The sequence below is a fragment of the Culex quinquefasciatus genome, chromosome 2 (genome assembly GCF_015732765.1).
Source record: "Culex quinquefasciatus strain JHB chromosome 2, VPISU_Cqui_1.0_pri_paternal, whole genome shotgun sequence".
Taxonomy (NCBI): domain Eukaryota; kingdom Metazoa; phylum Arthropoda; class Insecta; order Diptera; family Culicidae; genus Culex; species Culex quinquefasciatus.
Window position 1 is genome coordinate 157775750 of NC_051862.1, and position 18230 is coordinate 157793979.

General features: G+C 35.2%; 1 protein-coding gene across 1 annotated transcript in view; it reads right to left on the reverse strand.

The window, feature by feature from the left end:
• Window positions 1-5176: 5176 nt before the first annotated feature.
• LOC6032427 (ATP-binding cassette sub-family G member 1) overlaps window positions 5177-18230 on the reverse strand; it is a 78073-nt gene continuing 65019 nt past the window's right edge. Inside the window, exons 6-12 of the mRNA XM_038254336.1 lie at window positions 16306-16544; window positions 15875-16209; window positions 10783-10951; window positions 10619-10719; window positions 10401-10556; window positions 10121-10329; window positions 5177-5807 (exon numbers count right to left, since the gene is read on the reverse strand). Coding sequence (XP_038110264.1) covers window positions 5669-5807; window positions 10121-10329; window positions 10401-10556; window positions 10619-10719; window positions 10783-10951; window positions 15875-16209; window positions 16306-16544 — 1348 coding nt within the window. The 3' untranslated portion in view covers window positions 5177-5668. The remainder of the gene's footprint in view (window positions 5808-10120; window positions 10330-10400; window positions 10557-10618; window positions 10720-10782; window positions 10952-15874; window positions 16210-16305; window positions 16545-18230) is intronic.

Here is an 18230-nt window from a genome sequence, read left to right on the forward strand (position 1 = left end):
AAGAAACAAGAAACAAGAAACAAGAAACAAGAAACAAGAAACAAGAAACAAGAAACAAGAAACAAGAAACAAGAAACAAGAAACAAGAAACAAGAAACAAGAAACAAGAAACAATCACGTTCCGTCACCCTGCAATGTGACACTTTCTGCACTTCTTGGGGTAAATATTACTTTCAAGACTTGCCCTTACTCAACGATTTTCTCTTTTCTTGAACCAAAATCAACCCCAAAATCGGCTGCTCATCCGACTGGGGTTTGCACACGTAAAAAATGGAAATCTATGCCAGACTCACTAAGAAAACTGATCAAACCCAAATTCAGGGGCGCAACAGGAAGGGGCAGGGGGAAAGGCTAAGACGAGCATAAGCATAAGAATAAAAGGGCCAAATCCACCCTCAACCCCCTCTTCCCATCGCCCTTTTTCTGATTCACATTTGCCTCCTTTGTGTGTGTTTGCCTTTCAATCTTTATCTCGATTCAATTTATGTGAAAAGATGAAAAGAACGGCTTATATGCTGATGCCTCCTTTTCCGGTCGTCCGCGGCACGGTGGGTTTTCGTGTGTGGGGAAGAGTTCGCTGCTTCGTCCATCTTTACTAAACTCTGTGTCCCTTTGGCGTGTGTGATGGGAAGTTGATAAAGTTATGGCAGCTATCATTTAGCGGTTTGGTGGAAGGGTTGGAATGCTGGTGGTTTTGGAAGCGAGATTAACCTTGACATGAATTTTGGAACTTTAGATTGAAAAATGGCTATCTATCAAAACTACAATTACAAATGGTTATAAATTCATTTTAAAAATTCAATAAAAAACAAATGTTTTTGACAACATCAAAACCTTTTTTAAAATTATCTTTAAAGTGTCAGACGCAAAAAAAAATATCTATAAACCAATTCTTAATCTTAAAAAAAGAAATCAAAGAACTTTTAATTTTGCATAGGTTAAGCAAAGGAGCTCTGTCATTCTGAAATGGGTCGTTGGAAGCAGCGCGAGGGCTATCACCACCTAATACCCGGGACTGAGACAAGTTGTATCAGCATTGGGCATATACAAAGTCTGATACAAATTATAATTTCCCTTAATATCGCTACCGGTTTGCGGGTATTGGATTGGACACACACACACACACACACACACACACACACACACACACACACACACACACACACACACACAGGCAACTTTGGTCAACTTCATCCAATATGCTGATTTTCACTTTTTAAACAACTTATTTTGTAAAACTTTTGATAGAAACTTGCTTGCTCACTTTCGGTTGAATTATTATTCACTCGATTTCAGTTCAAAAAGCTTTATATCAGCTGTACTGCCCATGTTCGCATAAATGTCTCATATGCAAAAATTGCTGAGAAAAACATTATTTGAAGTTTGTCCCACACATAAGGCTACGTGTTAAGTTTTCGTTTAAATACTGGATTTCCTCCTGATTTTCAGAATCCAATAAAATACCTCTATTTAGACTTAAAACTGTCATCACAAACGAGGTGACATTGAAACTTAAAAAAAAAAGTCTTAGTATTGACGAAAAATTAATTTTTCGCGATTTTTTTATGGTACTGTACATTGGCATTACACGAAAATCCAAAATATTTTTTTAAAAACTCAAACATGCTAAATATGGTTCTCAACGTAGGAAATGCATTTCAAAACGTTTTCTGTTGATTAGACTTCTATTTTTGACCAATTCTTAGCACTTGTTTACCAAGCAGTCATTTTTTCAAGTTGAACTTTGGATGGTTCTGATAATTTTCCATGTTTTCCAACTATTTGAACCACAAAAAAACATATTTCCACACCAAAGTTCCTATTCTAAACATAACTGTGAGCAAAAGTTGAAAATGTATAAACGCTAGAAATTTTTAATTTTCCCAACTTTTTAAAATAATTGCTCAAATTAATGTATGGAATGCAGATATTTAATCATTCTAAACCAAGCATTCTAAACGGAATTTTATAGTAAAATGACTCTTTCATAAGTCCTCTTATAGACAAAAGCAGATTCTGTAGGTATAAAATTATACAGGACATTTAAAAAGGGGGTATATGGAAGCGTTGTCCCGTCACTAAAAATTCAAATTGTTTTGTTTGCAATGGTTTTGGATTCTCTTTGTACTCGAAAAACCCTTTAAAATGCTTATTAGGAATCGAAAATTGGTCAAAAGGAACCAGAGTTACGACTGACGCAAGTTTGCGTTATCCCATCACGCCAATTTTTTTGTCAAGGCACGAATTCAGAAAAAGGTGCTCATTTCTCGTGTATAGAAGCAAATCGTGTAACAGCCGTTTTTGATCGATGTAGACTAAATCGACCCTCCTGAATCCAAATTTGCCTGTTGATTTTCCTGAGTCTCAAAGGGAAGCGAGATATTCAAGATGGCGTCTAATATGGCGGCTGATTGGAAAAACTACCATACAAGGATTTTTAAGTTCAATCAACTCGTCAAATTCAACTAATTTGGGATCGCTGAACTCGGATACGACCTCTTGAATACTTCAAAGTATTCTAATTTATTTCTGTATAAAAATTTCCAATATTCTAGGTTCGCCATATTGGCCGCCATGTTGGATTGCACATTCCCTGAGTATTTTGGAATATTTTAGGGCTCATATTCGAGTTCAGCAACCTTTAGTTGATTTGACCTTTTCATTGCCGGTTACATTTCTTCATAAAATATCGGATATTCTAGCACCATTCCCATATAGGGGGAGAGGGGGTAATATGCGCCCCCGGGGCAAAATGCACCCCCTGCTTTTCTCGGTATTTGGAAGAATTTTCCGGGGAAAAATCATATAAATTGGAAGCTTAACATTGCTAAACCATGCTGGAAAAATTTGAGCATCGCAAAATAAAAACAGCTCAAGTTATTTGTAAAACTTTAAAATGTTGTGTTTTCATCTAATTTTCTTTGCACTTTCATTATGGTTTTTGGACAATATAAAAAGCATTTATTGATATTGTAAGTGTTGAGCTTCACAGTGGAGCATTTTGCCCCGACCACGCTTTTTGCAGAAAATTTAATTAAAAATGCATTTTTGATGTTTTTGGACTCATCTATCTACAGAATAATGAAGATTATGGCAAAAACTATTTACCTCAACACTTACAATATCAATAAATGCTTCTTATATTGTTCAAAAATCGTAATGAAGGTTCAACGAAAATTAGATTTAAACACAACATTTTATAGTTTTGCAAATAACTTGAGCTTTTTTTATACTGCGATGCTCAAATTTTTCCAGCATGGTTTAGCAATGTTAAGCTTCCAGTTTCTATGATTTTTCCCCGGAAAATTCTTCCAAGTACCGAGAAAAGCAGGGGGTGCATTTTGCCCCGGGGGTGCATATTACCCCCTCTCCCCCTACCCCCTCTCCCCCTACTTTGGAGTATTCTAGGAGTCATATTCGTGCTCAGCGACCCCAAATTAGTTAAAGTTGACTAGTCAGTAGAGATTTTCACAATTGCTTCATTTCATGACGGGACAACGCGAGCAAAACCCTCTTTTGCAAATTATCTGCGTTGTCCCGTCACGAAAAGAAGTACCTGTCAAATCAACAAAATTTGACGAAATTGGGTGATCCAGGAAGTAAAATCTTCGTTTTTCATTTTTGAAACAACTGTAGAAAAAGGTTTTTTTCGAAAACTTACTAGGAGAGCTTTTGTGTATAAAAATCAAAATGATCCAATTGTACGATGTTGTCCCGTCACACTTCATTTGTATCTCACTTGACTCAAACTTTGTGTTTTAAAATTTTTGCTAGAGTGAATCTTATTGGAAATTTAATGTACTTTCCAAATTTGTATAAATATTGGTACCGTTTCCCACAGATTTTAACGTTATCAGCAAAAAACTGAAAACATATGCGTACAAACGTTGTCCCGTCACGAAAGAATCGGTCTTTTATTGATTTTTCCCCTGATTTTTTGGCCCGTTCTTGAAGGGGAGGGTGACATAAACATTTGGTGAAAAAGCATAAGTTCTAGTTAGAAATAACTACGAGTAAATTAATTAAAAATCGATTCAAAATCAATTAAGAAACAAATTTCAACAATATTAAATATTTTGTTGAAATTTGTTTCTTATACTGCTATTTTTCTTATAAAGTCTTATTTTTTTTGGATGAATCATCATAGAACTTCCTTCCTTTTTCAATTTATTTATTCGATACGGATTACACTATTGACGAAAAAGTGTCCATCGCCATCAAAATATGTTATGCAGAATATTATATCTCCATTTGATCGCCAGTGGATGGAATGTGATCGACTTATGAGATCATAAATTACACAAATATGTATTGACCGATCATTCCATTTTATAATGAAAATAATTATATGCAGTATTTTCATATATTTTGACTGTCAAAAATAAATAAAATGTTTGAAAAGAATTTATGAATTTAAAAACCCTTATCGGTACACATTTATAAAAACGCAAATTATGTATACACTTTTAAAACCATATCTTTTACATTTTTATTTGGCAAGTCTATAAGAAATTAATTAAATATTTTGCCCAATATTCTTCCCAAACCCCACCGTTTTCCTCATAGAAAGTAGTCACTTTCCTAGTTATCCTAAGGCTGAGCTCACTCGCCTTACAATTCGCGACTCGGTGAACTGGAAAGCCAACGCGCGAGCGATAGATAGACGGCCTTCCTCCATGTGAGCCCGCCTATTGGAGGCCAGTCGGAATCCTGAATTGTGCTCAAACTTTTCCACAGCAGGGATGAGGAGAGAGAAGGCGAAAAAAAGTAGGTCTCAAATCTGCTGCTGCTGGTCCTTAAGTAGTCTGATTGACGTATGGCTCAACTCGATAGGATCATCATTTCATACGAGGAGGAGTCCGTGAAAGCTCAACGCGAAATTAATATTTTTGAACTTGCTTCAATGATGGCGGATCTATCTGGCTGATGTGGGAGGCTGTTGAAGAGGCTGCTGGCTGGTCTTCCAATCAAGGACTATTACAAGACAGAGATTAGAGATTGAGCCTCACAATGGAAGCATATATTGTTCCTTGTTTTATCATTGCTGGAATCAAAGCACACAAGATGTGTGTTTGTTTGGCTTCAATTTCATATTATAAGCTGTCTTTTCACAGGCTTTTGTCAATGGAATTTTATCAAGCAGTCATCTTGAATGAAACAACTCAACTATACCGAGTTTGTGCAAAAAAACAGACGTTACAAATTTATTTCACTGGTATATTTTTAAAGTACATTCAGCTGCAATTATCACATTCTCAGATTAAAGCTATTCATAATTTACTATAAAATAAGTAAGTGCACTTGTTTTCCGTTTGTCACAACATGGTTGCTTGTACTTGTTTTTGTTTGTGTGTGTGTGATTTTGTGTATTTGTCTTCTTCCTCCCTAACTCAAATGGAATGTTCTACAATCCGTTACAGTAAAAAAAAGTGTTCCTCTAAAAAACCTACCCTACTTTTGCTGAAATATCTCACAATTAGTGTCAGCGCTATCGTGCACACCTCCCAAGAGTATTCAAAACTCTCCAACTTAAAAAAAATCAAACCACCCGCGCAAACCAACCGGTGGTCGCGTCGAAAGTGATTTGAAGGGCAAAATTTGGCAATTTTGGTGATTGATTCCTCCTAGTGGAGCATTGAGTTGCTCGAAATATTCCTCTCCTCTCTCGTTAGCCACAGCGCAGCTTTCGCTTCAACGACCAGAAGCCAATCACCTTGATGATCACAAACTGCACCGCCAGCATCAGGATGTTGAACAGATAGTTCTCCGGCTTCATGCCGAGGTCCTTCAGGATCGTGGAGGCTTTCCTGTGGAATATATGAGATTTATTTTTAGAAATTTGCTTTGAAAATCGATTTCAACTCAATTCAATTCAATTCATGTTTATTTCTTGTACTAAGCATGATGCATTTTGTTTTAACTTATAAACTAGTGTATAGTTATGGAGATCCTTTCAGCTATAGCATTATCAGTAATCATTGGATTAAATTATTTTTTTTTTACTTAGAGAGATTTAACGAAGGTAGAAACATTCAATTACAAAAAAACAGCTAAAATCGATTTCAACTCTTTGAAGAATATTTCACAAAAAAAAGAAAACTCCAAGAAATTCCGGATTAGGGACCAGTCTAACACGATGCTGGAAACCCTTTGGTACGGACGTCATTTTTAGAAGGTGGAAAAATATATTAACAAGAGGCCATTTGCCACAACTTTTTCTCGTGGACAACTTTTTTTCGTCGACAACTTCGTTGCTTTCTTCTTCTTTTGATTTAATTTGAATTATGTTAGCATCTTCTTAGTAAATTTGGTCGACTTCTGAAGCTTTCTAATGAAAAATCTCTTTTATTACTACAAAATTTAATATTTGTGGGACGGTTCGTCATACTACTCATTTTTGTAGATCTACAAGATCGTCGTTATCATGCTACCTTGTCACACGTCGATTTCGGGCCAAATTAAATGCCTCACCATTTGACCTTCACAGATCCTCAAAATTCGCTTTCAATCCTAAGATATTCAACAAAAACTGGAAAACTCCGTGCATTTTCGTCACTCTTCATATAAAAGAGTTTCGATCTGATCGTGCTATCTTGACACACGCACTTGCCCGACTACTGTTAACATTTTTATTAATAAGGGACCATCCATAAACCACGTGGACACTTGGGGGTATGGCGATTGTCCACGATCCATACAAAAAAGTTTTTTTTTGTATGGACAATTGTCCACGAGGGGGGGGGGGGGTAACAGATTCTCAAAAAAGTGTCCACGTGGTTTATGGATGGTCCCTAACTTGAGCCTCCGAAAACCAAATTTAACCGAACTTTGTGACACTGCACAGTCAGTCAGTCGATCGAAACGTGTTTGTTATTGTTTACATTGCGTGTACTAGCTCTTGTAAAATCAAATTTTGATCACAGGAGGCTGAAGCTAAAAACGTCAACAAACGAAGGCAGAACGAAGTTTGTCGGACTAGGCTTGTTTTTATTTAAAAATCCATAGAACAAAAGGTCACATCTGTTTGTATTTTTTTTTTAACATTAGGGGTTGTTCAAATATTACGTCGGGAAATTTTTCTTGGAAAATATTTATCAATTTTTTTAAAATTAAAAAACTCTGATAAAAATCAGCACTCTGAAATATATTTCCTTTTTCAATGAAGTGCGGCATTTTCAAGCTATAGACATTGCAAAGTCAAAATTTTCAAAAATAATAATATTTTTTGCATTTTTTTTTCGAAAAGCTCAGAAATTTTCTACATTTTTTACTATTTGACTTTGCTGATCGAACTGCTGGTTGCTTAGATAAAGCCTTCAGAAGTCAATATTTTGAGAAAAAATAGTGGTTCAATGTTTTAAAAATAAATGTTGAGCTTTATGGATTCAACTCTGATCTTTTATCTGCATGGACAAAATAAAAAAAAATCTTTGAAAAAAACAGTTAACCCTCTACTGCCCAAATTTTTTTTTCGAAAATATTTATTTTTCCCGTGTTCAGGAGGTCATTTTGAGCAACTTTTGTTCTACGAAAAACTTTACTTCTCTTGTTTTATGTTTTTCTTGTTTCATTTTTAGTATTTTAATTTGCATTTATCTTGTTTAGTTTATGTTTGTTTTTGGTAGTATTTGGCCTACTCTACCATCTAATATAATTACATTTCGCCTATCTAATTTTTTCATGTTTTTACAGTCACTTTTTCAATTTTTTGCATGTTTTTCACATTTTCTGCCATAGAATCGCACCATCATCATTTAAATTGCAAAAAAAAATGCGTAGAGGCATAGTCTGGGACACTACAAAAATTACTGCATACTTCTTTTTACTGAAAATATAGGAAATGTTAGTAAAAAACACAGCCAAAGTTGACCCCTAAAAAAATGACATTTTTAAAAACATTGGCAAAGTCACATAAAACAAGTTAAACTTCCAACCCTGAAATTTTCTAAAATTTTAAGAATTCTTCTTTCCAATGCTTTTTAAATATCAAAAATCGGTTGAAAAATTGATTTTTGGCGATTTTTTAGATCGAAGCCCGTCTAAAGGCGGGGTTAGGTTGTAGAGGGTTAAATTAAAAGGAAACATTACGTTCACAGTAAAAAAATGTGTAAATTTCGAAGATTTAATATAACCTCTTTTATGATGTAATTTTACCTCAATTTAGACTGAAAAAGCGACATTACAACAGAAAAGTGGTAAAATTACACTTTTTCAAAGGTAAAATTACACATTTTTTTCTAACCTAAAAGATGTACCCCTTCCCAAATGTAATATTACCATGATTTTTTTCTGTGTTGGTCAAGATAGAAATTATGAGCAGTAGTTAAAAAAAGCATACAAACATTTTTGATAAGGGCGTCCAATTTTCCCGGGTTTTGAATTTCCCGGAAAACGGGAAAAAGATATTTGAAATCCCGGGAAATTTTATGTTTTCATTATATTTGTTATGTTTTTCAAGCTTAAAATCATAGAATTGGTGATAATTTACGCTTCAATCTAAAAAAGGATAGCAGATTTAAGATAGCTTGAAAGATCTTTTTGTTGTTCTTTGTTGTGCTTTGGTTTCTAATTCAATTCCTTATCCAATGTGATTCAAATTAAATAAGTCTCTTATAAACACATTTTTTTATATGAGATGAATAGAAAAGCCTAACAAAATATTTTTAAATGTCTAAAATATCAAATAAAAAGACAGCAAATAAAAATATACTAACCAATGTTAAATTTAAGATATGTTTAGAAATTCATGTTTTATATAAAAACGCCTACTGGGAAAATTGCAACTACAGTCAAAATAGGTACAGGAGATTTTAGACAATTAAATTAGAGATCGGTGTCTAATTGTTTTGTTCCGTTCCTGTTTTAACCGAAATCAATAAAAAAAATCAAAATATTATGCAAAAAATGACTCAAACAGCTGTCTTAATTCGATAAACCCGTCTTGATTTGCCAAATATGTTTCATGAAGAATTATTTAAAATGATATTTTTTTTTTAATTTAAAATCATAAATATACATAGTCTTTTCAAAAATACTTAAAATGAAAAAGAAAATATTGAAAGCTCTAGGTAATTTACGGATCGGTAAATTTTAAACAAAAGTCAAATTAATGCTTATATCTAGATTTTTTTTGAATAGGTCCTATAAACATATGAAAAACACAAAAGCTTACAGGACCTTATAAAAAAAACCCTCGAAATGTGCTTAATTTTTTTTATTGTTGTTCATTTATTTCCTCAAAAAAACCTGAATTTCCAGTCCAAAATTTGATATTTTTTCCAATTTTGGGATTTCCCGGGACAAAATACAAAAAATCCCGGGATTCGGGAATTCCCGGTTTTGGAAAAATCCCGGGAATTTTGTCCCGGGAATTGGACGCACTATTTTTGATCAAAGGGAAAAAATACTTAATTTGTTTATAAAATTGACAAAATTCAGTTTTTGTTTTAAATTATTTTAAATTTGGGCACTTTTATTGCACACAGAAAAAAATGATGGTAATACTACATCTGGGAAGGGGTACATCTTTTATGTCTGAAAAAATGTGTAATTTTACCTCTGAAAATGTGTAATTTTACCACTAAGGTAATATTCAACCTTCCAAAATTACACCTTCCAAATTTACACTATTTTTTACTGTGCAGTATGTTCGATAAAACTTACTGAATAATTACTCATGATGAAACTCGTTGCATAAAATACTATTAAAAATTCTTATGTATTTTATAATCTGTTGAATTCAGCTTTCTTTATAGATGCTGAAGACAGACACATAATTTTTTTGTGTAATTATTTTTATCAGGAACCAAGGAACAAGGATAAAATTTAGTTTATTTTATGAAGGCTGTTTCATTGTTAGCTACTTTGTTTGTCTTCAACCAAAAAATAAATAAAAAATATCAACACAATTTTATATACCAACTTGAATCAATTTCGTTACCCACAAAACCATATTTGTTGCATCAGCACAAATCCTCCGATAATTCAAGCCGCTCCCAATCCGATTAGCTCACGTAACTATTGGAAGAATCCCCTCGCCCCTGCGTTTGTTGGCTTGCAAATCTACCAACCACCCAAAACCCAGAACCCTTCTCCCCCTCAAATCCAAAAAGCAACTTACACGTAGTGACAGTACATCTCCTCGTCCGGGCACATCATGTTGGTGCGGCCGTTATCGTACGTGGCCAGCACCAGCCCCTCCAGGCCGTACCGCAGCGTCGACAAGTAGCTGAACGCCTTCATCAGCTCGGACATGTGGCTGAACATGATGAGAAAACCGCAGAACACTATCATGTAGCACGTGGTGATGGCCCCGATGAAGGTTCCGTTCTGCAAATTTCCCAAGGTTTGGAGGAATGAAGATTAGTTGCTGGACGACTGGAGTTCGAACTGGGACTTACGATTTGATTGAGGAACGTCCCCAGAAAGACGCCGTATCCGTCGGCCACGACCGTGGTCATCACGAGGACCGCCATGAACATCAGGAAGCGTTCGCACTCGAGCGGCTGCTTCGTCAGCGTAAACACTATCGAGCTGTACACCATCGAGAAGAAGATCTACGAGGTGTGAATCGTTAGTTATTCTTATTTTGGGAAAATCATTCTAGAGGAGTTGTTACCTGAACGGGTAAGGTCGTCAACATGGCCGCCACAAAGTATGTCCTGATTTTGTACCAATTGTTGAACGATTCTTTACGCAGAATCTTCATTTCGGACGGAACTAAAGCCAAAAGACAAAGATAGATAACAATTTTTAAGAACATAAAGCAAAGAAAAACCTTACACTTGAGCACCCCCGGCATTAGTGTGGTGTACCACAGGTACAGGATGTGCACCAGGAACGAGGCAATGTTGGAGATTGTTTTCGTCGCATTGATGCCGGAGTCGCCGAACAGCAGCCCCACCACGATGGCGCACACGACGTGGAAAAAGAGTTTAAGGTGGGTTACGGTCTGGAATTGATTAAGGAAAATTTATAAAAAAAAAGTTCAATGATAGGACTCTTATTCTAACATAAATTGTTTGAATTGTTTTTTGAATTGGGATGATGTCAGTTATTCATTTCAACTAAAATTTAATGAACGTTTTCACTAAATACGTATTTTTCCAGTATTTTTGGAATGGGACCATCCATAAACTACGTGGACACTTTTTTGGGAATCTCAACTCCCCCCCACCTCGTGGACAATCGCCATAAATCCCCCCTTCCCACACACCTAGAGTGTCCACGTGGTATTTGGATGGTCCCAATGCAATGTTCCTTAAAAAATACTCAAAATGTAAACGATCGAAAATAATTATACATTTATATAAAAAAATATATATTTTTCAATATTCAAAATTTCTACAAAACTAGGTAATTTCTAAAAAAATACTCATAGTTGTAGTTTTAATATTTTTATTTCAGTACATTTCGAAACTAATAATATGTGTTTTTTTTTAAACACTCAACATTTTCACAAAACTACGTATTTTCGAAAAGAAAATCTCAAAGTTTCATCTTTTTACAATATGGGTATCAAATAATCCGGAATTTTTCATTCATTTAGAAAGTAATAATATAATTTTTTGAAAACTCAACAGTTTTCCATGGCCACGCTTAAAACTTATTTGTTTCCGTAAAACTACTTAGTTTTAGTAGAAATTTAAATATTAAAAACTAACTTAATCCACCTATGTGGTTGATGCCTTCCTCACTTTTTACCAACAATGGGTAATACAGTCGACTGCAATCAACTGAAATCAATTTAAAATGCATTCCCCTGCGATGTTTTGTGAATACCAACTCGATTATCCGACTACATTGTCAAAATTATACTTCAGATAATCGAATCACGAAATAGTAGTTTATGCAACAAGTTGCAAAAAGAGGATTTTTTCAGCACGAGTCGTACATTTATCCAACGTGGTTCACCGAGTTGGATAAATACGAAGAGTGCTGAAAAAATCAAGTTTTGCAACGAGTTCCATACAACATTTTTTGCAATTCCGAAAAACATCCATTAAGTGCAATTTTAAGTCAAATTTTCATGTATTTTGTCAATCAATCGTTTAAATCAAAAAAATGCTGAAAAGTGTTATTTTTCGAAACAAGTGCTGAAAAGTTCAACTTTTCAGCATTTATTTTGAAAAGTGTTGCTATTCGATTCTGTTATTTTTGGTACAGAAAAGTAGGCTATTTCGTCGTTCAAGAATGACAGGAAAATTAAGTAGTTTCACGATGGAATTGCAAAAAAAAAACATTTTGTTGTCTTATTTTTGATTGTTGAGCTTTAATATGACCCTTAAACTACTCTAAAGTGATTTAGATTTTTTAAATTTAAGATGGCGGCCAAAATAGCGATGATGAAATATTGAAAAATGCTATTTCCGTTTTTCAGGCAATCAACCATTTTAATTTGACTAAAATGGGGTTTCAGAGCTCGAATTTGATGTTTAAAGTAAGAAAATAAAAAAAAAGTCAATTTTTTTCGTGATTCGATTATCCGAAGATTAATCGAACTTCGCATAATTGAAACTTCGGGTAATCGAGTCTGGACTGTACTATCATCTGGGGTGAATCGGGACACATGGTGCGAATTAGGACAACTGTTTCAGCAGTGTTGCAGCCAATTATTATTATATTTTTCATTGGTTTTGGTTGGACCAGATTCAGAGCAACAAAATGTGTACATTCATATCCAAATTTGAAGCTTTTAAGAACTCTAAAACGTGCTGTCCCTATTCAGACCGATTCGCTCCAGTTATCAGTAATTTGAGTATTTTCAAAAATATTTTTTTATTCCTTTCGAAATGTACGAACAATATATGATCATTTGTTACTCAGATTGTAAAAACCAAAAATTTGGAGTTTTTTTTTTGAAATTAAATATGTCTTTATTGAATATTCTTATAATAATTACATTTCTTTTACATGCTAAGTGGTATGGCCTAATGCTCTTCATCTTTGTTGTATTTTTCGTTTTATTATTAACTGTTCATATTCATTTATTTACTTCAAATTGTTTTACATTATTACATTGAATCAAATACATTTGGGTAAAAAAGAAAAAAAAATCATTTAACAACTAATCCTAACTTAAAACTAAAAAAAAATAAATTCATTGAAATATTCAAAATCACTAGAACGAGTAAACTACGAACTGTATTTTAAGATGAATGCTCCAAGAGTTCTTACTTGTTCCTGACGAGTTTTGCAACCACGCAGTGTTGTTGTCATCTCGATGAAAATGTTCAAAAGTTCTTGTGGTGAAAACAGGTCACTACTGCCTTCACCCGTTGATGTTGGTTGGTTTTCCTCGGTTGCTGACTGAAGCCTGGAGGTGTTGTATTCTCTGCAACTCTTGCCGCTGATTCAACGGCAATGGCTGCAGATTTGGAACCACTCGAACAGATCCTGCTCCTGGTGACGCCAAAGCAGGAAAATCCACGTCCGTGTATGCTGGTGGTGTTTTGCGACGATTTGGTTGGTGCCTCGTCGTTGCTTGCTGCCGAATTTTTACAAACTCAGCACGTTTTGGGCAGCTTCGATTCTTGGTAGAATGGTCGCCGCCGCAATTGAAGCATTTCGCTTCGATGTTCTCGTTGATTGTTTCGCATGCTTGAGTTTTGTGCTCACCTCCGCAGGTTGCACAACGACTCTTGATGAAACAGTTCCTCGCACCATGTCCAAACTGCAAGCAGTTCGAACACTGTGTCACGTCACGGTGCACTGGACGATAACGTTCCCAAGTCACGATGATGTTGAAAATTGCCCGAACTGCTTTCAGCTCAGAAGGCGTTGTCGATCCTTTCTCGAGATGAACCAGGTACAGTTGATCACGATACTTGATGTCCTTGTTGTGTCTCATCATCTTGAAGACTTCGATCACGTTCAACTTAAGAGTTTTGAGCTCTTCTTTCAGCACACTCACATCCATGTCGTACAGGCCTCGGAGGACCTGTTTCATGGGGCGTTTACCTGGATCGTCATGGCTGTAGTATTCAATCTTGGTGTTGTTCAGGAAATCCCGAACGTAGTTGTAATCCTTTCTGGTAGGTAGCAGAATTTTGAGTCCATCAGCACACAAGCGGATGGAAGCTCGTAAAGCACCAGATTTGATAAACCCGGTCAGCCACTTTCGCACCGAATCCGATGACGATGTTTTCACAAAAATGGGTGGCAACTTTTCCCGTCGTTCAAATTCTTCCTTCTCGCTCACGTCCACAGGGAGGGTAGCGAACTGGTTTCCAGACGAATTTCGAGCGTCCTTGCTCAAACTGCCTGGCTTTGCAGGTAGCGCTTCGGCATTCTTTAGCTTCTTCAAATCTGCCGATCCTGCTGGTGAGGACCGCCTCTTTTTCTTGCCGTGAGGCATTTTTGCACTTTTTAAGCACTTTTCAGGAGCTAATATCCAGGAGTACCTCACTGATTGGTGTTCCACAAGGGAATGAAAAAAAAAATTTGGAGTATTTTTCAAACATACATAGCTTTGTAACAAAAAATATTTTAAAGAATATGTTATTTTTTTCAAAATGTATGAAATTTTTCAATCAAAAATATTTTAATATTAAATTCTTAAAATACAGAAAAGTTTCAACTAATTCTAATTGTAATGGATATACTGATTCCAAAACACTAAAGTTTTCTGAAGTTTGGATGATTTTTCATTTAGGACGATTTTTTCGAAAAACGTCGACGTCAAACTAACTATTTGTTTCAAGATTTCAAAAAATAATTATTTTTTTTTGAAAAAAGTTCCGTTTTTAGGTAATATTGACGTGTATAACATATTTTTACAGTGAATTTTCTTTTACACCAAGGCTTTGTATTTTGACAATTTCTCAGATAAAATGCATTATTTTAAAAACGTTTTCTCAAAAAATGTGTAAAAATGTGAACCTGATGAAGTTTTGTCAGAAACTGATGAAAATTCTCCAATTCCTGATGTATTCAATACTACACATTTTTTAACACAAAATCTGTCACCATTCCTGAGGAATATTACCATCATTTTTTTCTGTGTATGAAAAAGAAATAAAACAAAACCAAACCTTGAATTTTTTTTTTGCGCGTATCCAACAACACTAATTTAGAGGCTTTAAAAAAATCGGCTTTATTTTAAAATTTTGATATGAATCAATAAAATGAGTAAATGTGAGAGTTCTGGTGGTGTGCTTGATTGGATGTATCAGGAGCTAGCGCTTTGAATTTGAATTTTAGATGGTTTAACCCGTTAAAAGACATTTAAAAAAAGACTATTTTTTAAAAACTTTGGCCACTTTTGAGTTTACTTTGTATTATTGCCGAGATATAGCTATTTTAAGTAATCAGTTTCAAAAAACGGGTGCCACGATATCTCAACATTGCTTTGACCAAACGGCCTCAAAATTTTGATGAAGACTCGTTAAACAGGTCCCGTCTGCATGACGAATGCCGATTTCGCAAAAGTTTATTTTTAAAAAAGTTAAAAAAAATATTAAATGTTTTTTTCATATTAAAAATCATTAGTTTTAGATTTTTTGTATTTTTTTTTTCAAAAAGCAAAATTTCAAAATCTGGCTTCATCATGCACACAGAGTATGTCTTGAGAGCCTTTATCCCAAATTTCAGCCAATTTTGTAAACTCGGTGTTTAGAGAAATGGCCCACACATTTTAGAATTTGTTTTGAGCATGCAAAATTTTGAGCTTATATCTTCTCTTATTCCGTTTAATCATGAAATGTCTTATGAAACAGTGATTGAAAATCATCTTTTTAGTGGATTAAATCAATAATCTGTAATATAACATTTTTATAATTTTATACATGTATGTAACCCCTTAACCAATATTTTCCAGAAAGATCCAATTGATTGACCAAAACTCCAATTAATTGCGTCAACACAAAATACGTACCCAATCCCGGTACAACTGCACGTTGCACCGCTTCATCAGGATCAACAGTTTGGTGAATTCGGACGGCCTTCGCATCGGTGTCCGGTGTTTGCTGACTCCGTCGACGGTGCACTTTGCAGGCATGTCCAGGCTAAGGTTGCTGCCGCCGCTGTAGACCGGCGGCAGGACTGCCACCTTCTCGTCGCCGTTGTGATTCCGGTCGTACGCCAAATAGTGGGGTGGCAACACTGCCGCCGGCGCGAGCAATGTTTCCGGCTTCCTCCAGTGGCAATCGATGGCCGCTTTCGAGAGGGCGTTCGTGAAATTGCCGTACTCCTTGTTGGCCACTTCCAGGACTGTGGGGTGAGAATTTGGAAATTAGTTAGACTTAACTTACAACTTAGTTTGTTTCAAATGATGGAAACATTTTTCAAATTAAGCTAAATACTCACGATAATCGGCCGCGTTGTGATACTGGGGACACTGAAGCCCGACCGAGTGCAGGTAGGGGACGGTGTTGAGGGACGAGCCCTGGTACACGCAATGGCCGTCGGCGAGCGCGTACACCAGGTCAAACATCTCGAACACGGTCGCGGACGGCTGATGGATGGTGCAGACGATGGTTCGACCTTCCCGGGCTAGCCGCTGGAGCAGCTTGATGGTGTACAGCGAGGACGAGCTGTCCAGACCACTGCGCGTTGGAACGAAGAGGCCACGTTGAAAATTCGTCAGCCCCGGAGCAGGACATGTAATCAAATGGAAACGGTGGTTTTATTGGAAATGTCACGGGCGGATTTGACTGTTGTGACTGTTTTGGAATCGGGAAATTTGATAATGTATGATGCTATTTTGCCACTTTTGCTCGTTTCCTCACTATTAAAAAAAAAACAAAATAAATCAGCAAGAAAACAATTATTCTTTTATTTCAACTTTCACACTTCTGTACATATCAACAGACATTTTCAATTGGGTTTTGGCGTAAGACTTTCGCGATTACCTTGAATCTTCACACTCGACGACTTTTTTTATGTAGTGATGCTCGATTAAATGTAATAATGGTGAGGTCCGTCTATGATCCGAATACTTCTCATTAAAACTTGAGCGAAATTCAACGAAGCTTGATAAAACAAAATATTCAAATTATTTAATAAAGTTAGCTAATAATGACAAAAAAAAATATTTCAGGTATACCTGGTGTGCAAAACGTATCACAAAAAAACCTAAGATGTTAGAAAAATTATCTAATTTTTGGCAAAATATTAAAAAATACTTTAATAATTTTATCGTCTTTTAGCTATGTAAGGTTCCGTTTTTTCAAAGCTTAGGTATAAATGTCCCTGTCGGGCAAAAACTAAAAAAATATTGGCCATATTAGTTAAACTTATTTCAATTTTCCATCGAAGAACTTATATTATTTCCCATAAATCAATTATCATAACACCTCCTTCACGTAACAAATTCGAAATATAAATTAAAAATTCAACGTAATAAAAAAAACTGAAGTACAGAACTTATGGGATTTTGGCTATTTATTATCGTATGAAAAATCATGCAAACATAAAAAATTATAGATTTTTGGAATCGAGATGATGGCAGCTATCAATTAAAATTATAATTTCATGAAAATTTTCACAAAAATACGTATTTTTTCAGTATTTTGAAAATGCATTTTTTCTCTGAAGAAACATAAAAAATTGTTTTTGCAATATGGCTATCAAATGATCGGTTTATTTTTCATACATTTCGAATGTAACATAATTTTTTTAAATACTCGGAAAATTCACAAAACCACGTAATTTTGAAAAAAATACTCAAAGTTTCAGTTTTTTACAATATGGGTATCAAACTATCGGGCTTTTTTTTTTGTTATTACTAATAACAACATTTTTTTGAAAATACTCAACATTTTCACAAAACCACGTATTTTCGAAAAAATACTCATAATTTAAGTTTTTACAATGTGGGTATCAAATGATCGGTATTCTATCAAACATGTCGAATGTAATAACATTTTTTTTTAACTCAAAATTTTCACCAAACTACGTAACGAAGTTGACTTTATAGCTGTCGGCCACCATTGCTAGTACCAACCACTAGTGTCTTCCTTTTATCTACAAGGACTTCGCCGCCCTGGGCTCCTAAGTGTATGAAAGTAAGGCACGGAGCGACGGCACCGAATACCCATATTTACACAAAGAATTTTAGAGCACCCGCCGCGGGATTCGAACCGGCGACCTCTGGATTGTGAGTCAAGGGCGCGGTCGGATTGATCCACACGGGCGGGACTACGTATTTTCGAAAAAAAATACTCAAAATTTCAGTTTTTTTACAATATGATATAGTGTATATATTTTTTAAATGATCGAGATTTTTTTCA